Here is a 23454-nt window from a genome sequence, read left to right on the forward strand (position 1 = left end):
CATTTTTGCAGATTTTACTTTTTACATGGCAAAGCAATCTGCCCACGGTTATTGATGAAGACCAAGGCGTCCTGAGGTTCCTAGGTCCAGCATTCCTTGATCAAATACCGCCATAAGGCTGAGGTATTATAGTACCGAGTCTGCAATTTAGACCATCAAGAAAGTAATGGCCATAGTACAGTGACCTAAGGCTTCTCATTATATTCAGGGGAAATTACTAGGACTTCTTGGCTTGCCCAGGAGCTAGGGCAATGCGCAGAAATACGGAGCGTAAGGACATTACCGCGCGCCTAATTATATTTGAGACGAGAGTTTTTGTCCAAAAGCTGCTGCTTGCCAGAAGATTTTATAATTCAAACTCCGTACTTTCCACCATCTCTTGCAGTAACTTTCCCTTACAAAAACCTACAAAAAAGATGTACTGCGAACTGTATGCTACTCACAAAAACAAGCCGCGGATTTAAGGTCTCACACTTTTCGTGAAATAATTTTTGTACACTTTGCCCAAACACCTCTGCGAGGAGCATACGGGTCACAGCTTGACCATAGGAAATATGACTCCTAAGGACTCTTGTCCGGGACAGTCTCGAAGCTTCACATGGCCGCGAGGCACAGATCAGTCTATCTGAAGTCTATAGACGATCCTTAGAATGAGTACCGGCAGTCTCCGTCAAAAACATGCGGGTTGCGCTCCTTGCGACCGCCATGCTTACCCCAAGCTGTTTACCGGAGTTGCTGTGGCATGCTAAATGTCCCGAAGCCCTGGGGAAGAAAAAAAATAAAGCTAGCGCGTTTACCACCCACAGGTCTGAAGTGTCAAGAGCGTCACGGGAACAACCGCACATAACCGAACGTCATATATATGCGTGAAGGCAAGGAGTATATCGCATACTTGAAAAAAAAAGAAAGAAACTAGCTGTTTTCGTAGTGTTCTGAGAAACACCTTCGTTGTCGTGGGACAAGAAAAAGAAACCTCGCTGGGACCACTTTTGATGGCCAGGTTCATCTTTGGGTGATGCGTGTGTTAGCTTCCCGTCTCTGGCTCTCACAGAAAAAGAATTAAGTTACTTGGACGCGGCATCACATGACACGTAACCGTGTTACATGAATTCGCACTTCATTTCCTTGTAAGCGCACGCGCGATCTACGTTGCCTGCCATGTATAAAATGACGCAGTGGCACAATAAACTCAGTTGAAAGTTTGCGCTTGGTGTGTCGTCTTCTCTCACGTCCGTGTCGTTTTTTTTTTTTTTTATGTCGCGCAATGTCATTTAAGCAGGTTCATCTGTTGAGGAAGTCATTCAGAGGACTTAAAAAGGGCCGTGCCGCTCACCCGTGTACGCCTCTCCGGGCACGTACTTCTTCGGGTTGCCCGAGATGACGATGCTGAAGTTGTTGTAGCCCGGCGAGCGCTCGGTGACCACGCCGGGCGGCACCCGGTTGCAGGGTCCCAGGTATCGGGGTCGGTGCGGCGTGGGACCGACGACGTCGCCGGGCTCGGTTCCGGACTCGGGGTCCGGAGCCAGCGTCAGGGCCACCGAGGCCGGGGCCAGCGACAGGGCAGCCGCGAGTACCGCGGACGCCAGCGCGGTGCCCAGAGCCAGGGGTCCGAACACGCCGCGTCTCTGAGCCATGAGGATGCGGCGGCGGCGGGCGTACTCGCGGGCGACGTCCTCGACACTCGTGAGGGGCCCGACCGCGTCGACGGTCGATGCGGGTCTGAGTGTGCGTCGCGCGCCGGTATCGGGCCTCCGAGCGAAAACTCGGGGCTTGGGCGGCCCGGCGAATGGGCCGCCGGTTGGGAGAGGGGGGAGCGGAGCCGCTTGGGGAGAGGACGTCTAGACGCGCCACTCTTGGTGGGCGAGGGCGTTACGGGAGTGTAAAATGGGGGAGGGAGGCTGGTGGAGGGTAAGAAAAAACAAGGTGGCTCTCAGCCGGACGCCGTCCGAGAGAGAGGACACCGGGAGAAGAAGGCTTGACGGGAGGGCAAAACATGTGAGGTGACGAGATGAAGTGGAGGGGTGCGGCGGGAAAGAGAAGGGGTGCATCTTGGCCAGGGAGCTTTTCCGCCGGCTGCCTGCCCCTTTCGGCGTTGGGGGGCCCGCTCCGCGCTTGTAACCGCGGCGATGACGGACTCGAAGGGACTATCGACGTCTGCACAGCTGCACAGATCAGAGGATTTGGGGACAACGTCATATTTTGTGCATTTTCGAGCGAAAGAGGGATGAATAAGATAATGAATCACAATGTCAAGTAGAGCGGAATTTATCAAATTCGAAGAAAACGGCTGCGGTAGGTAAAAGCAAGGCACCTCCTCGTGAGAATCGCACCCCTCACGCAAGTGGTCACGTAAGAGGATACACGAAAGTCTTATGCATTTCCAGCGACCGGTAATAACACCGGGTGCTATCACTGTTTGCGAAAGGATCGCGGTAGTTGCTACTGAGGTTTTAAGAGTTAAGCAAGTTTTTCTGTTAGTGAGTGCTCGGACTCCTCATGCTTACAAATTGAGCCTCACATATTCCACCTGATCACGCCTGATATAACTCATAAGCTCACTATCGAAGGAGCCAAGAGGTTACGCTTTTCAAGACGGGCCGTTAGGTGTGGTAACAGCGGTTGTATTCCCCTTATATGGTAACATGTCAGAACCTACTTTGGTGGCGTTGCTTTGGCGTTGTGCTGTTGAACCCGAGCGCTCGGGATCGAATCCCGTCCCCGGCGACTGCATTTCTATGGGGCTGAAATGCAAAGACGCCGTTATACCGTCCATTGGGTACGCGTTAAAGAACCCCAGCTGGTCAAAATTAATCTAGAGTCCTGCATGCCTCATAAATCAGTAGGGATTATTTTGTAGTGATTTATTTATAGTTTCATTGCCGGCTGATTCGAACGGAAATGCAGACTGAACATGAAATAGACTTATTTTCATTATATAGGGAAAACTATACTGCTGAAAAATAAGCCTGGCACTCATACTACTATAATTTGATAATCTGTGTGGTCTTCATAGCCCACTAAATAGGTCTATTCCTACTAGCGATCTCGTCCTTCGAGCAACATTAAGCTAGCTTCAATTAAGCATGAAGTAATTCCAAGTTCAAAGTAGCAATCACGTTTGAGATAGAATGATCATGCACTTTGTCAACGGTTAAACTATAAAAAAAGATAATATTTCTTTTTTTTTCTTTCAGGAATAAAATCTGCACAGCACGATGGCCTTGAATGCCAAACATTCTGTGCACACAATGATTGGTGATAATGTCACTATTAGTATTATTGTTCATCCTACTAAAGTACACTTCTCTTCATAATCATAAACTTCAGAGCACAATGTCTAGCGTGTCATGGTTTAGGTGACGGCGCCATGAAAATGTCAGCTGATAGGTGCCCAGCTTCTCCATTCTCGCGCTTTTAGGTCGAGCCCTGCTGTGGAAACGATTGAATCGCCCGGCAACAATTGCATAATGCACGTCAGCTCGTCTAACGGAACGCAGTGTTATTAAGGAGCTTGCACGCGAATCGGACCTGATACGCCAATCATTTTCGGGACCGGAAGTGGATTACTTGGATCATCGCCAAATTGTGAACACACGGCCAGCACCCTCGGCTACGTTATTAGTCAACGCTCTCGATGACAGTGTAGTCGAAGGGTTCGTCTAACTAAATATAGTATGGGTAGGTTAGAACGAAGCAAGCAATTTATGCGCCGACAACGAAGAAGAGGCTCAACGGTTGTGAGTGTACGTCTAGCGCATGTAAGTATTACTCCTGGAGAATTTCATTTGTGTTATCGTAATTGGTTTCTAGAGGAGGGGGAAAACAAGACTTGGGAAGGGGCGGGAGGTTAACCAAATGGACATATCCGGTTTGCTACCCCGTAATAAGGAAGAAAGAAAACTTGGAGAAAGGAAAGGTGCCGAAAGAAATAGAGAGAGAGAGACAGAAGAAAGGGGAAAGGCAGGGAGGTTAACCAGTGAAAAAGATCCGGTTTGCTACCCTACGCTCGGGAGAGAGGGGAGGGGGAGGTAAAGTGGTAACAATACGGCAAGAAAGCGAGTGCACCGTAACTAGGGCGAGCATAACGCCGTCACGAAGTTAAGCATGTTTATGACGAAGTTAAGCATGTTTATGACGACACGCCACACCACGCGCCTACGTGGTGTCCCATCTCGTCTTCCTTCGTCCGTCGTTTTATTTGGCGCCTTCGTCGTAAACATGTATAACGAACTCGCCAACCAGCACGTACGAAGTTAAAGACACGCTGAAGTGCTGTATCCGTTCATAGAACCCAGCTGTTCGAAGGAAGCCCACCATCTTTCCTGCTGACTACTTTTGAGGATGCTGCGTGATGCCTAGCTTGTAGATCATTCCTCTGCTCGAGCGATGCCAGCATTTAACTTAAAGGGAAGCTGAAGAGTATGTAGAATTCAATAAGACGCTCATATACGGATGCGGGAACCTTATAAACCACGCAGGTAAAATTTTGGACAGGATTTTTCACTTAGGAGCGACGTAATCGCCGGTTAAAATTGCGCTGTCGCTGTCACCCTTGACGCAGGTTTCGTCGCAAACCGCCGTTAATTTTCTACTCGCACGTGTGTTGTGGAACAGCCTACATGCAGCTGCCATAACGTAGTGCAAGTGCAAGGTTTGCATGTGTTTGAAAGCCGGCGCACGCCAGGACGCTGCGCTCCACCTCGCGCACACAGAGAAACCGGCTGTCCCATGTAGCCGACGGAATTCGCCGCCTTTACGGCTCCGATTACGACTATCGAGTGGATGGCGCGCTGATGAAGGTCACTATACACGTGGTACAAGAGCCGGCAAGCCTTTCCCGCATGTAAACCGTCTGTGTAGATTGCCGACAGCTTTGGGGCAGCGCACAAATGCCGACGATCGCATCCCTGCTTACGTTCCACGAGGAGGCATGCAAGAACATAACAGTACAGTTGTTTTCCCTGAAACGAACTCACTGTATCGCTGAATACAGCTTTGCAAAAAACACGCTCACCAAAGAACATTTCTAACACGAGGAGATCCAGCACTTCGCTTTCGTTCCCGTCGAAAGCACTGCTTGCTACCAGCATCTTTTGCTTCTTGGAGAAGCCGGCTACGTACATGTAGGGAGCATCGCCGAACTCCTCAGAGAAACGCAAGCTCTCGATATTTACTATTACCGTCTCACCAAACCACAGCGCCAAACCACATTGCACCGTGCTTCGTGTGTGGCGGCAGCGGTCGGTGCGGACGAACACCATTGTTGACGTCACGAGGCGCCCGACCAATCACAGCCATAAACGAGGCGCGCGAGCTGCCCCGAGTCTGCTGCTGCACTTTTCGTCAGAATAAAATCTGTTTGCGCTTGCTTTCGCTCAACTTCGATGCGATATTCGAATTCGGAGGGCCGCAACTTCAATGCGATATTGGAATTCGGAGGGTTGAAAACCATTACGTACAGCTATTCACTCATTTCTTCTAGAAAACTCTTCAGCTTCCCTTTAATCTATCGAGTATATGCATTGTGTTTTGACAAGCACTAATTAGTTGGCTGCTTAAAAGAAACGAATAGCGTACAATTAAAGACCGTAGTACGTACGTAACTCGCCTATCGGCCACTGGCATTTGATCGGCAGGAGTACTGCATATACCAGCGTGTACGGACTGTACTCAGCGGCAACGTCCTTTGTTTCATTGGTCGACAAAATTAGTAGTAATAGTAAAACGGGTCCTGACGTATTTGTCATGAACGGTACGTCAGCGCCCATGCAGAAAGAGATGCCACGCTTCCGCTGCCAGAACTGGAAGAAAGAGCTGCGAAATTCTAAACGGCGTCGTTATTACTTGTTAAAAGGCAATGTTTTATCCAGTTCCAGAACTGCTTTAACTTCCCTTTAAGCGCAAAGCAAGAAATCCACAGCCCCTAATGGCGAACCTTGTGAAGAGCTAGCACAAACGCGTACTCTCTGAACGAAATGAAAAAAAAAAGGCTGAAAAGTTTTGTGGTTAGGGAAAGACATGTTCTTTTTTTTTTTTAGCGTATCTCGTTGAAGGACGTCGCCTTGACGATTTTGTTACGCACATACTGTCACCCGCTCCGGACACTCCCCCGGAGAAGCAAAAAAAAAAAAAAAGAACAGTCTGATGTTATATCTTTGTTGTCTTTTTTTTTTTCAAGTATCGAAGCTTTCTATTCCAGAAAAAGCAAGAAAGGCGCGAAATTTCTGTCCTATTTTTTAAGGCTGCACGCCTTCCCACTATATAACATCGATCCCTCCCTGTCTTCCTCGCGACGTACGTCGCAAAGCTGATTCCGTCGGCTTGCCTTTAATCCGGAGCACCCTTCGCAGCAGCTCTCTCTCTCTCTCTCTCTCTCCTCCTCTCCGCATGCGGCTGCCGCTGACGCCTTCGGACCACCCCGACAACTCAGAACCCGGAATCGGTCTCGTTTTCGAACCTGTTCAAAACACTGCAATTTTCTTGTTCCTTTTTAGGATCTCGCGCAAAACGGAAAACAGCAAGAAAAGCAAGCTCGCACGACACACTAAGTCCAAGTAATTTTCATTTTACTTCCATTTACGAAACTTCCTGCGAATACGTTGTCACATTGTAGTGATCGCGAATTTTAAAAAAAAAGTGATACACGGCCGAAACAGCAAGTTAAGAATCTACCTCTTGATTGGGCGAACCTTGTGCAAACAAGAACAAGCCACACTCAACGCAGAACGACGTGAGCACAGTCGTCGGTCGTCCAAATACCTGAACACGTGATCAAGTGCGTCCGCATGGTTGTACACATTGAGCGACCCGTTTCAGAGTAATCGCTGGTTTCTCACATGCATAAGGCAGTGCATACAACAGCATTCAAGTCGCGTGTGCAGTATAATTAGACACGACTGTTTTGCCACAGCATCGGCCACAATATTTAAAAAATGTTATGCAGTAGGCGCGTCTTTGCACCGAGCGAAAAATTGATAACAATGATAATCCAGTGAGGAACGTTCTCGCATAATAAAAATAATTAAAAAGATAATACATTACTGGCATGACATTATTTCTGGCTATAGTATTTCACTGTAGGACCATGGTGTATATCGAGACTCATTTCTGTTTTAATTTTCTTGTTCCAGCTTTTGCATTACTATACTGCTCACCACTACGGAGGCCTCTACCTTTTGTTACGTCGCTTCCGAAATGAATGAACCGACGAATGAATGAATGAATGAATGAATGAATGAATGAATGAATGAATGAATGAATGAATGAATGAATAGCGAAAACGTTGATTTGTAATGAAACGGGGTGACTTCCTCGTAGGGTGCAGCCCTTAGTTCAGGGCCTCATCAGCTGGCGCCACTCCGCGTGCCCGCCGGATCAGGAAGTAAGGAAGGAAGGAATGAACGAATGACGGAAGCAAGGAACAAATGAAAAAATAAGTGAATTGTGGAAAGAAACGACCAACCAAGCGAACGTCTTAATGGATGAATGGTTGAATCATTGAATGAATGAATGAATGAATGAATGAATGAATGAATGAATGAATGAATGAATGAATGAATTGTCCCATCACTACGACTCTGCACCAGCTATCTTCAGCAAGGGAACGATTGTAAAACTCGGGAGGCAGAGGTGGGGAGGGGGGGGGGGGGGGGGGTACGCGGGGACGCTCGAATGCGCTCGCTGACCAGCCCTTAAATTATACCGACGCCACAGCGCAATGAATCACCAGTTACATCCATTAGGGCGAGGACGCTAACCTGTCGCAACCAGTTTCTTCTCGCGCCAATCATAATACCCGCTCGCAACCGGCCTTGATGGACGCTCTCCCATCGACCTCCTCCGTCCTCGACGTGGGGGAATCGGACGCGTAAACAAACAACCAGTGAAAACAGCAGAGCACGCGCAAAGCGCCCACAGATGCCACAACGCCCGCCGAGCCTATTTCGACGACGAAATGGTCTCCTTTACCCTCGACGCTGTGTCTGTGGGTGAACCCTGCAGCAACGGTCACTGGCGGGTGAGGAGGGCACTGCGCCGAACATCCCTTTCCCTAATTACGCACGATGGCCGCTGGTATCTCTGCCGCTGCTTATGTGTGTGCGTGTGTGCGTGTGTGAGTACATCCTTGCCCGTGTGCTTATGGCTGAGTACTAATAGCTGCAAGTTGTTCTCGCCCCTAACACATGCCGTAGAGAAAGAGAAATATATATATATATATATATATATATATATATATATATATATATATATATATATATATATATATATATATATATATATATATATATATATATATAACGCTAACTTCGCCCCCTTTTGTTTTCATTTATTTGTCATTTCTTTACTTCAATTAAGAAGTACAGGTAACTTCCCCTACGCAGTCCTTGGTATCGTTGTTTCTTGGGTTGTTATGATTATATCTATCTATCTATCTATCTATCTATCTATCTATCTATCTATCTATCTATCTATCTATCTATCTATCTATCTATCTATCTATCTATCTATCTATCTATCTATCTATCTATCTATCTATCTATCTATCTATCTATCTATCTATCTATCTATCTATCTATCTATCTATGCCGGGTGTTTTAGCGAACACTCAGTTTTATTTATTTTTTTAATATTGACTGCGGCAGTTAGCACGATTGTGGTCCATCAGCTATGCGCATTTGCTACAAACAATTTTAATTATTAAACAAAAAATTGTACTTGGGGTTTAAGTCGACAGCATACATGTATCGCTAGTTTCTATAATAGTATTCTCCAGGTTATACAAAATGAAGTACAATCAAGACAAATGACTTGCAATATTCACAAAGAAAAACGACAGCTGATGAGTGTGACCTTGAAGAGCTTCAACACGATTTCTAGCAAAGCTGTTTCTTTCGAACAGCTGCAATAAATGTTTCAGTTTCCCGTAATCATATCGCATAGATTAAAAAGCTGTCCTTATTTGACTGTTCCAATTGAAACCTTGTGCTAATGCATAATGCTTTGGAGCACTTTTTAGGAAATCTTAAAACGCCAGTAATTCATCAACACACATGTTACTTTGCCATAGCATTTACCATGGTGTCCTTCACCCCCTTCCTCCAACTGAATATCGGTTTTCACTGTTCTCCCAGGGCAGCGAGATAAATTCTGCTTTGTTTGAAGAATGCATTCATAAAGCTAAAGGTCGCTTGCATGCGTGATGCACCAGAAATATTATAATCAGCCCCCTGCCTTTGATATGAACGTAAAAATTTTGTCGCACAATGCACTAGCAATATATATATATATATATATATATATATATATATATATATATATATATATATATATATATATATATATATATATATATATATATATATATATATATATATATATATATATATATATATATATATATATATATATAGGGAGAGAGAGAGAGAGCTCGTATCCGAGATGCAGCCTCGATCTCTCATATTTACGCAGCTACACTCCAATTTTCGTAGTGATTACAAGGCCAAATTGATTGATGGATTTATTTATTTACTGCCTGATCAATTTTGCATAAGTTGGAAATATTGGTGACACCTCTGTGACCGGCTTTGCTACGAACAGTACGTCAATGAACAGTTACGGGAAATTGCATCACGAAGTTAAATGGCTTCCACGGTAACTCTATGGCTGCGGGGCCCGACCGCTGGTCATGACGTCCCGGGTTCGATACATGTGTAGCGGCGGTCGCATTTAGATGATGCTAGAATACTAACTACGCTCTAGTAGTTAGAAAAAGAAACAATATGTGGAGTGCTGATGCTATCACCATAATCATATAATGAGTTAGCATTTGGACAATAGTATACAAATTGGTGAACTTTCACCAGACATTCGGTTTGAACAAACTAGGTTCTCCACGAGATATACCGAGAAACACATTCTGCGAAATTCACAAATACGTTTCCTTCGGATTATTTTCACCCATCCCCATTTCAAAACCCGAGAAATCAGCCTCCGTTTTGAGCGATCTTTTGCCTATAGCATTGACTTCCTGGGCCGAGAAGGTTTTAGAAAAAGTGAGACTGAGTCGCCCTGCAGCATCTCGCACCATTCCGCCGCCTTGCCCGAATGGCCCACATGAATTATCGAGGCAATAGCCGAGGCTGACAAGCACTCACATAAGTTCCCACTACGAGCCACGAGCACCATCCCCTTGCTTCTTCATCTCCCAGTCCCCTCAACCCCTCTTCCCTCTTTCCCTGCTCCGTGGGATTCTCCTCTGACCGGGGACCTTGAGCCTATTCCCGATAACGTGAATGCCAACAGCTAAGAGAGGCAGTTGTCTTACGCAAGGCCACATGAAGCAGGCGTTTGCGACGTTCCTCCCTATTAGCACTGCTGTCTACATTGACGCCGCCTTCAGTTGCGAAGCTTCAGCCATGGTGTACTATATACACTTCCAACTCCTTGTGCCGTCCGCTCTGCAACGATCCACTAACGGTGGAACTGGCTGCGATATCCGCTGCATGCGACGCCGTCCTCAAGACTCCTTTTGTAGCCTTCACTCAGCACACAATTCGCACGCACTCACGGGCCTCCATGAAGATCTGCGTTTGGCTGGAATCACGCGATGACCCTACAAACTCCATACACCGGGCGATACTAATCGACGACAAGGTTCGCCCCACTGTACGCCTGTGAACTGTGAAGGAGTTTGAAGGCGAACTGTGAAGGAGGAGGAGGAGGAGTAGATTTTAATGTAGAGAAAGGAGGAGAGGTCGGCCTGGAGAGCGTGTCTCTAGCCTGCTACTCCTCACTGGGGAAAGGGGAAGTGGGAAATACAGGGAAAGGTAGGTGGCGGATGATTATGATATGGTACAATGAGATACTATATACACGTTGTCCAATATGCGGATGCGCACTGGAGACGCACTACACTAAGAGTATTCTTGTCCTTACAAAAAGTAATCTTGCCACAAAAAGTTTTTGCGCAAACACATTTCGCACTGACTACACGTCTCACAGCTTCTAGAGGCGATGGTCTAAACCAGTCTCACTTAAAAAGTTCAAAAGTGCTTTTATGGCACGTTGGGCACAGTCAACACTCCTCCACGCGCCCAAAAGCTTTTCTTCTGAAAAGGGGCGGGAGTCCAAGCTGTCAACAGTAGATTTGAGTTGTCTTCGTTCGGTCGCATATTGAGGGCACACGCAAAGTACGTGAGCTATTGTCTCGAGAGTGTGACAGACGCGACATTCAGGGTCCCGTGCTTGTCCAATCTTGTGAAGGTATCGGTGGGTGTATGCCACACCCAGCCGTAATCGATGAATGAGTGTTTCCTGGCTTCTCCGCAACCGAAGTGGAAGCCGGAATTGTAGTCCAGCGTCAAGTCTATATAGGCGCTCTTGTCGATGTTCGGGGTTGTCCCAATGTCGTGCCGTAGAAGTTTTAATGGTGTTATGGAGCAAGGTGTTAATGTCATACCGGGAAAAATGAATTTTTACAATGGTGCCGTCAGTGTGCGCCTTTTTTGCTTCCGCGTCAGCCTGTTCATTTCCAGCTATTCCACAATGGCCAGGAATCCACTGCAGCACGATGGTGTGCCCGGAATGAGACGCCTCAGCAAGCAGAGACATGATGTCATAAAGGAGAGGACTATATGGGGTTCTGTCATTCATATAATTGCTGATGAGTTGCAGTGCTGGTTTTGAATCACAGAACACTGTCCACTTCTCGAGATCGTGCTTCATAGGACTGTGAAGGAGTTTGATACTGTGATACTGTGAAGTTTGTGAAGGAGTTTGAAAAGAAACAGAAGGTCAGCGCGGTTACGTCGGCAGTGAAGTGAGTGGATTGTCAATAATCCAAGAATGCTAGAACAATTCTGAGTGCCTGTGATAGCAAAGCGTTGCTGATGTATGCTTAGAAACTTTTTTCTGGACCGATTCAGAATGTCACCGTTGGATCTATAAATGTCATTGCAGACGACGGACGCGTATTCGAGTTGAGGAAGACAGATTGTGTGTACGACTTGCAGAACGCGGTTGGAGAATTGAATTCCCTCAATGGTCCACAAACAAAGCCCAGAGAGCACACAGCCCGCCTTGCAACGCGTTTAGTGTAAGCGAAAAATTGTAAGGTTGCACAGAAAAACACACAGAGATGATTGATCTCACAGACCTCACGCAGTGGTACGAAATCTACACAATAACAACAAAAATAATAATAACAGATGACAGAATTCATTTGTTAACGCATAGTGTGAAGTGTCATTGCTTGACCGCCCACACCTGCGATTTCACTGCTTCCTTACGGCTGGTAACGCATTAAATCCAGAGTATCCCGCTTCCAAGGGTTCCGCTTCGGAGTGTCTTGATTCATTTCTGCTCCTGAAATTGCAAAATTAATATATCTTGCCATAGGAGTAAATTACTTATCTCCTCTCCAGAAAAATGTCCTGAGGCTAGCAATGACCTTAGTTCAACACTAATGAACATAAAAAGTTGGGATGCCTTTTGTCAACCAGCCAATGCTAAATCGTAGAACAATTCACGTACTGCCAACGTTTCCTATGCTGGCTGGCCAATTTCACGCAACAGATCTAGTATTCTTATTATGAAACCCCATAGTTTTTTTATCGCCATCAACCATTGCTTAATATCGTGAACTAGTGATGATCTGAGTCACTCAGCTTTTAATAAAGTACAAAATCTTAGACATCCATTAAATCTTATTGTCGACTTTCACAAAACTCTCTATACTGTGCATGATATACGTGCCACGCACGTTTACGAGTTTTTTCTTATCCGCATACGCAGTTATGTTGCATATTTATTTATCTATAATCGGAAGAGCCAGCCTGTGTCGAGAAAGGAAAAGAGTTTTTGAAATAAAGTAGGTAAGATAGCATGATACGTTTTTTTAATTACATCCATACGTAGAAGCAGACACTACCACCAGAAAACGCATAAGGGAAGTTGATGTCACGTGCAATTGAAATGTAGAAAAGAAGGTCAATCGAACTGAAACTGGACGAAAAGGCAATTTGCTGCCGGTGGAGGCTGGACGTTCACATCACGCATTACGCATTACGCATGCGGTGTGGTTAAAGGTATCTTCGGCATCAGCCGCCATTACCGTTAGTAGCGCTGGCAACGCTTGGAGGACCTATTTTATGCACAGGAACACTAAAGAAAGCGGACACGAGCACGATGCGCCACCGGTCACTCAATTGGTAAAAAGACACCGCCTGCGTAATGCGAAAGGTGCGGGTTCGGTTCCCATCGTAGTGTCCCCACTCGATATATTGTTACGTGCAGAAAGACACAGACGGAAGAGCGTGATCATATAGCTTCATCCATTCGTCAACGTCCTGTCCCTCCAGGCCAGAAAACACACCAGGGTCGCGATGTTGGGCAACTGTGACGATGGGAGCAGTCGGACAAGCCGAAGCCGTTGCAGAGGTAGTCTCGTCACCGGGAGGTATGGTGATAAGCTCGACGTACCGACCACTCCGGAGTTCCGTGGCGAGGACGGGGATCGCTCACCTCCACCAGAATGGTACGTGTAGAAAGACACAGATGGAAGATGCTATTTACAAGCTATTTACACTGAACTGGAGCCAGAGCGCCAGGCCGACATTTGTCTTGTCTTGTCTTGTGTCCCAGACAGTGGCGCATACCCACTATGGGGGATTGGCCAAGAAGCAGGTGGTTTTTCGTATGCTTAGTAGTAAAGCCAAACTAGATTTAAATTGTGGAGCGTGAGACTAGAACTGTAATTCAGACGTATGATGAAAATATTGTGAAGAATTTTGATAAAATAAGTTAACGTAAATAAATGAAATAATAGAAAATATTGATAATTTTAGAAAGTCAGCAAAGGCACTCTTTTTCTATCAGTAATAAAATTGTAAATTGCAAGAAAAGCATCCCTGTGGCTTGATCCCACTGAGGTCGCACCAAAAAAAAAGAATGGTTGGTGCGGTTAGCGATAGCCCAAGTTTGGTGAATGAGACATTTCCTCGCGCCAAGGGCACCGACCCACTTCGTCGCCGATCTCGCGGCGGCTCGTCTCTCGGGTATCTACCGATAATATCGTAATAATATTTAGCAAAGTCTCTACAGCCATTTGGCGGCTATGCAGGGTAAATGTACTTTCATATCTGTTACATCTAGCCGATTCTGCACACGCAGTTGGCAACCATGTAGGAGTGTAACCATGCATGGTTGCCAACCATGCACATTTAGTGTATTGGTCTCTGCAGGAACCCTCACCTCATATATATATATATATATATATATATATATATATATATATATATATATATATATATATATATATATATATATATATATATATACAGTGAAAGCTCGTTAATTCGAACTTCAATAATTCGAATTTATGGATAATTCGAACTGTACGATTTGGCCCGGCCAAGCTCCACAGAAGTCTATGTATAAAAAAGTCCGTTAATTCGAACGCGAGAAGGTGCCCTCACGGATAATTCGAACTACGCTCGCCTGGCACACGGCCAGAGAAACGCGCCTACTGCCTACACACAAGGCTGTATTGCCTCCGAAACGGAGAGAACGGCGACAGAAGGCAAAATCGGAAAAAAATCTAACCGATGCGGGGTCAGCCAGAAGGCAGCGGCGGCTGCCGCCTCTCCGTTCTACGTAACCTCCGAGACTTCTTGCCCGTTGCGAATCTCGGAGGCTTTGCAAATCTTGTACACCTGCTAATGTTGTGCGGAGATGGCACGGCAAGCTCCGAAACAGCGAATGAAGTACGTCGCAGCTGCGCTTGCAATCAAGAACCAACGAATCAGGGCCTACGCCACCTTCACATGTTCAGCGTCTTTGTCTCGGCAGTCTTCATCGGTTGTGCACCTCTGTTTTCAGCTCAGGAGGTATCGGCCGTCGCGATTCATTGTGATGGTGTTAAGCCTCGGCTCACGTTCGTTTCGATGGACAGCGGTGGTGTGGCACAGTCGGACCCGGAGCTTCGACTTGAAGATGGCGTGTGCCCGCAGCACACGCCATCACTTTCTGACATGCCAAATTTCTGACATGCCCTACTGCTTCCAAATCGCAGTGTACTAGTTGCCCTCCTTCACTTTCATTAGTTCGAACTTTCGTTAATTCGAACTGAAGAGGTTTCCCCTTGCGGTTCGAATTAACGAGCTTTTACTGTATATATATATATATATATATATATATATATATATATATATATATATATATATATATATATATATATATATATATATATATATATATTACTATGCGTTATTACGCCAAGGGCCCTTTCCTGGAGAGTAGGCCCGTATGTAAGATGATTTTGCTAATCAAATAAGGGCGTCCCATTTCCTCGATTGGGATCGCGGTGTTGAAGGCTGGAGCATTCGCGTAGTCGACGCACAGTGTTTTAATATGCACGCACTTAGTCGTCTTGGAGCGCCCCACGAGGCTGCAGAGCAAAGCCCGCATTTCCATCGATTAGCGGTCTGAAACATAACTTGCAGTGCTGTCAGACATACCTGAAATATCATGTGTAAATGGTAACGCTTCCCGCGTGTTACTCGTGCTGCCAAGCCTTATCTTCAGATTAAAAGTGTCCGTGAGACATGCTTCGAACGCTGTAGAGGCGCCTCTTGCCTTTTAGAAGTTCACACACACACACGCACACGCACACGCACACGCACACACATACATACATACATACATACATACATACATACATACATACATACATACATACATACATACATACATACATACATACATACATACATACATACATACATACATACACATACATGCATACGTACGTACGTACGTACGTACGTACGTATGTATGTATGTATGTATGTATGTATGTATGTATGTATGTATGTATGTATGTATGTATGTACGAGGACCCCATTATGCCGGACGTTACTATTATGGCTGCTAATCATGTAGTCGTAACTGCTCAACAGGGTTCGAAGCCAACCGTCCGACCAACTTGAGTCACTGAGTATGTTGCATGGGTGCATATGCACCGCTCTTCAATGACGCTCCTTCCCACCATCGTGGGTCATTGTAATGCGGGACTGGGTAGGTACCACTGTTCGAAGAGGCTCTTTGACGTCTATTCGGGGCATAGCGAATGTACCCCTTGGTATGTTCCGGTATTCAACGAAACTCATTAATACTGCCCACATCACAATGATTCCTCCAGGACAGCAACGCGACGCTGCAGCAGGCTTCGTTACAAAAAATACTGGTTATGTGCCTTCGTTCAACGAACGTCTTTCACGCTAACGCTTTAGTGAGCTTCGCCATGACTGCACTGGGTACGCGCCGCTCTTACATTGAGTACATACCACTTAGTGTGCGGAAAGCGAGGGAGCAATTCGTAGCGTTCGCAGACACCGGCGCGCCACGCTTCTAGTCTCGGAGGCCACACACGGACTTCTTGGCCGCGCCACCAGAGGGCACAGCATGCCCAGAAAGGAAAGCGAGAAGCGAAACCGGTTGCAGCACGACGCGTTTCTCGGCGTTCACACGCACCGTCGTGCCGTGCACTTCGGAGGCCACGGGCAGACTTTGCGGCGGCGGCGTTAGATGGCGCCGAGTGTTCTTAGGTAATTACGAAAGAGGAATCCCGCTTCAGTGCACGGCTCATACGCTACTCGTTTCGACGGCGGCAATGCTTTGCGACGCTATAATGATTCGTAGTCAAGCGTTCGGCGAAAACTTGTCTGGTGAGGAATCATTATAGGTGCCAAGAAAACATGCAGTGGCCAAGAATAAAAGAAAAATAAAGAACACCTACCATTATGGCACCTATAATGATTCAATACTATACGTATGCATTACCATCGACAATCATCGTCAGATGTGTTCTGCCTGATTTTTTTTTATTATTCGCTAACATACAGAAACCTATAACAAATAAGTTCGCACCTTCTACGGATCCGTCAGACCCAGCAGTTGCGTAAAACACAAATGTAATAAATAAAAAAGTCGACATTTCGCTTGAAGGGTAGGGAAAGGTAGTTTAGTCATGGCTCACCACGCATGGTACACGCTGGTGCAGCTTAAAGGTACGTGCAACCGCAAAACAGAGCTGCGAGCAAAACTCCACATATTGAGGCGTTCAAGGTACCGATATTTCACCGGCGCCAGCGATAAACGAAAAGTTAGTACCATTTACTGTGCGCAGCACTTACGGCCTAAAGTGGCACTCAAGTGACGTCACGAGCCCAGGCTTCGCTGCATCTGCATGCTCGGAACGAGTTGCATCTTTTATCCGAGCCGAGCGCTCCACCTCGGAGTGCTCAACTCGGAACGTGATGTGTCTGCATTTCCGATACGGAATGCTTACGGCGACTGCTGTAACCAGCTAGAAAAAGCAAAGAAGAAAGGAACAGAGAGAGAAGGAGGGAGACAACATAAAATCTCCCTGGTATTCTCGTTCCCACACGGCGAGTGAGTCACGTACGCCGAGGCCGTTTTCGGACACTGGGGGCCCGGGAAGTGAGTAAACAAAACTAGTTTTACGATGCAGTGCAGCCCAGGGTTCCATCAGACACTCGCGGTAGTACCACGACGAGCTAGCTGCGTTAAGCGGTGGGAGTCAGCCCTGTAGTTACAGTGAAACTTCAGGCTGGCCATGTTTATGCAATCATACCCCCCTCCACTCCCCCTCCTTTCTTCATCCCGCCTTCTCGTCCCTTTACCATGACCACCAGGGGGCAGCCACCACCACTCCCCTCGCTTCACGACATCCCACGCTTTTCGAATATAACTTTTCTATGCAGAACATTCTTTAAGATAGTGTGAAGCGTGTTTTACGCCTCTCGCGACGAGGGAGGGTTGGTGACCGCTATACGGAGCACTTGGTTACAGTGCATTTCTGTCGCACCGTCGTAGTAAAAGAAAGTTTTCGCCGAAGCAGTGAATCGTTGCTTCACTCAGAACAGATGACGCCCTGTACGCGGCGGGCACTGCCTGGAAAAATGCGTACCCTTACGAGGCTCACAAAAAAAAAAAACAGGCACACTTTGTCGTTTTCTCGCTTTATATGCAGGAGACTGCGATGAGCGGGGAGGAGAGGGAGGATCCGTTGCCTATCTATACTGGCAGCACTTCTAATCATTAAAACAAACAATCAAACGAGAACGCCTTGAGACCCTCTGACTGATTCGGTGCAGTACGCCTTCACCTGCTATTTCAGCGCTTTCCGCCTTTCATGACGGTCACCGTCGATATCAGACAATGACCTACTCCTTCCTTGCCACATCGTCCACAAGCACATCGAAGTTAAATGCTCATTTGCTTATGTATTATGATCACGAATAGATGAGGATCCTATTTCAAATGGGATGGTCGGCTACGTCACCGAGATGGTTATTTCTATAGTTTTATTGTGTATGATATTCCTTAAATAAACGACACTCAGCATCATCCATCTATTTTAGGTCCACTGCAGGATAAAGACGTCTCCCAGATTGATATCGTTGCCCTTCTCTGCTTTTCAAGGAATAGAATATACTGACATCTAAGTACTACGAAGGTAGGCGTAGTAGAGCGTTGAGAGGGTTTTGACACTATTAAGTGGAGTACTGATACTATGTTTAGGGTATTAGGAACGCTCTGTTTGAGGGAGTATTAGCAAGTTCCTTTTTTTCGGGGTCACCAGTAGCACTAGTACTCTCTATGCAGAGGAGTAATAGCACTTTCTTTTGGTAGACTACTAAAGCCTACTAAAACCTTGTCGGGGCATTGTTATACTCCATCACAACAGGAGTTCTTAAGCTTTGGGGAAGAAAGCAAAATGTTAAACAAATACTCTCTCAAAAGGAGTTCCCTGCACTGCTCTTGTACAATAGAACGTTGCGCTAGAAAACACCCATCCTAAGCCGGCAAATGTCCCACTTTCATCACACCGCCTAGATCCTGCCCGTTCTCGACTTTCCCTTGACACCCATTTGGTTAATCTGGTAAACACTCCACTATCGACCCTACCCATTACAGGGCCTGCTAAAGAACCCCCCCCCCCTTCCTTCCTCTTACTCTCAACTAGAATATCGGCGACAGCCGTTCGCTCTCTGATCCACACAGCTCTGTTCCTGTCTTTAGCGTTACGCCTAACAATTTTCGTTCCATACCTATCTGCGGTGGTCCTTAACTTGTTCTCAAGCTTCTGGGTCAACTTTCAAGATTTTGCTTTATGTTAGTATCAGTTGATTGCAGTGATTGTACCCGTTTATCTTCAAGGATAGCGGTTAGGTACCGATCACGAGTTCGTAATACCTGCCCTATGCGCAACAGGCCAACTTTGTCTTTACAGTGAAGCTGTTGATGGCTAGGTTCTGGCCAATGTCGTCTCCGTGGACATAGAGTAACAACTTTTCATATGTGGGATGTGGGCCCATCCCGAAGTGGTGAAACGCCTGGCCGACCCGCGGCGAAAGGGAAGAAGGCGTTAAGCACTCGCCACAGGTGGGCTGATCCCAAAGCTAGTGCAATGCCGGGGCGACCCGCGGCAGTGGTGAACCGGGCGTTAAGCACTCCCCATACTTGGGCCGATCCCAAAGATAGTGCAGTATCGGGCCGACTCGTGGTGGAGGAGCAGTCCACCATAAAGGCACTCGCATTCACAGTATCTCTGGTCATCCTTCTTCACAGAGTATAAATGCAGTGAATTTTTTGTAGACTTCCCTCATGATGCAGGTACCCACTGCGAATAATAGGGCTAGATTATCTGTACTCTTTCACAAATTCTAGAGACTCACTGCATGCCAATCACGAATGCTCTTGCTCGGCTATTGAGCATTACCTTAGCCTTCTTTCTGCATGTCAATCTTCAGACCTACCCTTGCACTTTGTCGGCTAAGGTCCACAATCGCTTGAGCAAGTTACATTACACAATGTAGACATTTTGTTACTTTGTATGTTTTCCTTTTCCGTGCATTGTAAATTTTCTAGTCATCCTTTGTTAGCCTCCAACGGAGAATAAAAAATATGTAGCTGCGCGATTTTCAATCTTTCCTGCATGGAAACAAGAATAAAACTGATTAAATTAATTATTATGCTAGCTTGTTACTTTCTTCTCCCCTTCCTTCATTCTTTCATTATTTCATGCGTTCATTCGCTCTTGCGTAAGTATCCGCAGGAATTTTCGGGCATTCTGGATGTTGCGATGCCATATCAGCTACGGCACTTCAACCAATCAGCACCCGCGTTTTGGTGGTACAGTTGTTCTATATAGTCCCGGGCTTTTACAAGTACTGTTTGCCACACTGAACAGAACTTCGAAAGCGAATTAAGGGTTCAGTTGCATCAGTAAACTGAGCTTCCGCAATAGCGAAGCAGCTGCCCCTAGCGTGAGAGTCGGCTTTGCATAGAAGATAGAAGACATGTACAAGATAAGATAGAAGATAAACATGGAAGATATGTAGTCACAACTGATGGGCGGCGGCGACGCTGCACCGAAGTTCTAAAACTGGCCAGACGAAAGAACAGAGCGCTGACCTGCAACTGGTTGTAAGTCGGCGCTCTGTTCTTTCATCTCGCCGGATCGGATGGTTTCTTCCTTTCCATGTGGCGCTGTAGCAGCTTTAGAATGCAATACCAACTCGCCCGATCCTCAACCCTAGTGCACGATAGTTCTTGCACCTGCTTGCGAGGACGCCAGGCGCATTATAACCGAGCTTTCTCGTGTCTTGTTTTGTTGGGAAATCGCTTTAGCGGAGGCAAGGAATACATGTTTTTGGCAGGTTGAGAACGGAGAGTCGACTGGCTTTATCCAAAGTTAAAGCAGGTTTGCCGAGTGGCTGTGATGGCGTCCCACTGGGGCAGCTAAATTGAACTAGCTGCTACATTGTGCTCTAAAGAGCCGAAAGACTCAACCCAATGGGTTTCGAAAACATTTTGCTGCACTGAACTCGCCCAAGTACGACAATATACTTTGAGACTCGTGATGTCAGCCAAACTTCCCGGCGCCGATATTCTGGCGAGAAATATAAATGAGAGGAAAAATAACGTTTTTCAGGTATACTTCGCCACTTTTTTTTTCGTTTTGACCAATTATTGAAAACAGCACTTCAAGAGAAAGTTTTCTTTTCTCTTAACCTAAGCTGACTTAAAGCTGATTGTTTAGTGCCACTTTAAGTTCCCCTTGCGACTGACCCAGTGCCGTGTCAACCTGAAGCTTTCACAGTCGGAAGCTAGAAAGCCAAGTACATAGCTTCTTTTCTTCCGTTCCTCAGATGGGAGTAGTAGTTCCCACGAAACATTTTATTATTCCAGGAACAAAATTTGCATTCTCCGATTTCTCAGAAGATAACATTCTACTTCCCGGAAAAATCGGCCCGGCACTGCACCTCAGACCACGATGCGTACGCGTACTGTCGCCTTCTGAGAAAACGTGCCGACTTACTAAGCCTAAATAGAAGCTGCCTACAGTGCGAATACGGCTTTACCCTGAACTTTGCAGTACTGCCAAGTGGTTGCTAAAGTTTTGCCCCCCACAGCTCGATAACTTTTCGCAAATCTATGCCTAAGTTCGATAAAGTTCTTTTTTTTTTCTCTTCAGCATCTAAGCTTGCGCAACGTAGCCTGCGCTGCATGTTAGTGTCGCCTGTGTCGCCAATGCCACAGACGCATGAGAGTGCGCGTGCTTCGACAGGCAGTCACCTTATAAGTGAATCACTGCCTAGACAACCCAGTCACGTTTCACTGGTTTACGGGGCCACGAAGGAGAAAAAAGATATCTCAAACAAGGCGGTTACGTAAGAACATTACGTTTTCAATTTAGGCTGACAGGTGAGAAAAAGCGAATGACGGCTGCGTGAAAAATACGTCCCCGTGCGCGCTAAAATGACGTGAGACGGGCCGCGTGAGACGGGATGTGGAGCAGCAAGAGCTCGGTGATATTGAATTTTGCTGCTGCGAGCGGGAGCTTTGCCGAGACTCGGATGGTCATTTCGAGCGTCTGGTCTTTCCTATCGTTTCTAAGAAAACTTCTGCCTCCAATCATAAGATCGAAGTTTGTGAAGAACGTGCAACATTTCATGCATTTAGCATGTGTTGCCCACCGAGGCTCCGTTTCTTTTTGTCTTTATCCTTCCTGTTTAGCTTTTTCTCACGTTTCCTTTAGCATAGCAGACCAGGTGTACCTCTGCTCAACACAAAATCGAAGGTGGAGAAAAAGAAACGAAAATTGTAACGCCAATAATTTGATTCTTAATATGCTTTTCCTCTGCGCATAGCTTCTCTGAGAGGGCAGACTGAACCGACAAGAAGTCAATAATTCTCATTTTACGGTCAAGTCTTTCCGTTATACGGTTGGTCCAAAATCGAACAAAAACGTGCCGACCTCGTCATGAAATTCAACTAAGTACCAAACGAAGCGGTTGGCCAGTGTCGTTACGATGGACACTCTAACCAATATGTGAATTCACTGATTTCATAGCAGAGAAATCAAGTCTGTCGTTACATGCATTACAATTTGCGGAACACTGGGTAAACGTATTCTTACATTTTCTCCAACCATGATGCTTTAGGTGATTGGAGTGAAAAAAGAATTCGCTACGCTCTTGATTGTTGCTCCTGGACTCGTTTGCGCCAGCAGACAGGTAGAACACGGTCATTACACCTACAGTCCTGTGGGATTTGGCTGACGTCATCACAAGATGACACCATCCGCGCAGCTTACTGCCGTCAGTTTCATGACGTTTCTTAAACTCTAACGCGTTCCGGTGTTCTGTAAATCCGCCTTTTTTGTTCTCCTGTGCTGCCCTCTGCCGCACACAGCTGAAAACGTTTTGGAAGGGTGCAGCTGCCTTTCGACTGCTTTGTGCACTTGCGCCCATCTTGAGTGTGCGTCGAATGTGAATTTCGTGGACCGCAATTAGCTGTTACTGGCTTCTTGCGCAGCTTGTTGTTCGTGGATGTAGCGCTCACCGACTACTATGTGAGTATACACCCGAGAACGCTGAGACCTGAGTACGCTGCTGTGCTAAAGTGCAGCCGATTGAAGGCACGCTAAGTTCCGACTGCCGACGCAGCTGCCTTGGAATTTGACGTTGCCGCTGATTTCTGCACTTGCGGTTCGCTTTATGTACTCCTTTTACGCACTGCCTAGACATTTTGCATATTCAGAAAGTCTTCGAGTGCCGCCTTCCACGTCGGAATTACCAAAGTGGTGCATCTGTTTATGCATTGAAATACACAGCTACAAATCACTGCCGCGGCTTCAAATGTGCAAAAGGCGCATCGTGGATGTGAAGTGATAAACGTAGCAAAACATACACATTTACGCGCATAAGCCACGTCATTCCGCCTTGAGCCGACTCAGATGACCAGCAGCGCTCCCTAAACAACGCCGACAGGGAAACATATACATAAGTTACGGGCAAATATTACTGATTCTCGACTTTCTTTCCCTTCATCAAACTTACATTGGGCGTTTCATAACGTATTCGA

At 46.3% G+C, this 23454-nt stretch overlaps 2 protein-coding genes across 4 annotated transcripts in view; one reads left to right on the forward strand and one right to left on the reverse strand.

The window, feature by feature from the left end:
* The window catches only part of LOC139050482 (spondin-1-like), a 231909-nt gene that overhangs the window by 173057 nt on the left and 35398 nt on the right, over nucleotides 1-23454 (reverse strand). For 2 of the 3 annotated variants that reach the window (XM_070526916.1, XM_070526917.1), the window contains one exon: nucleotides 1334-2162. The exons of the other annotated variant lie outside the window; for it this stretch is intronic. In XM_070526916.1, coding sequence (XP_070383017.1) covers nucleotides 1334-1634 — 301 coding nt within the window. In that variant the 5' untranslated portion in view covers nucleotides 1635-2162. The remainder of the gene's footprint in view (nucleotides 1-1333; nucleotides 2163-23454) is intronic. 3 annotated transcript variants of the gene reach the window in all.
* Nucleotides 1-23454, forward strand: part of BORCS5 (BLOC-1 related complex subunit 5) — a 343941-nt gene that overhangs the window by 49587 nt on the left and 270900 nt on the right. The window lies entirely within an intron of this gene.

Source organism: Dermacentor albipictus, chromosome 10, assembly GCF_038994185.2.
Source record: "Dermacentor albipictus isolate Rhodes 1998 colony chromosome 10, USDA_Dalb.pri_finalv2, whole genome shotgun sequence".
Lineage (NCBI taxonomy): Eukaryota > Metazoa > Arthropoda > Arachnida > Ixodida > Ixodidae > Dermacentor > Dermacentor albipictus.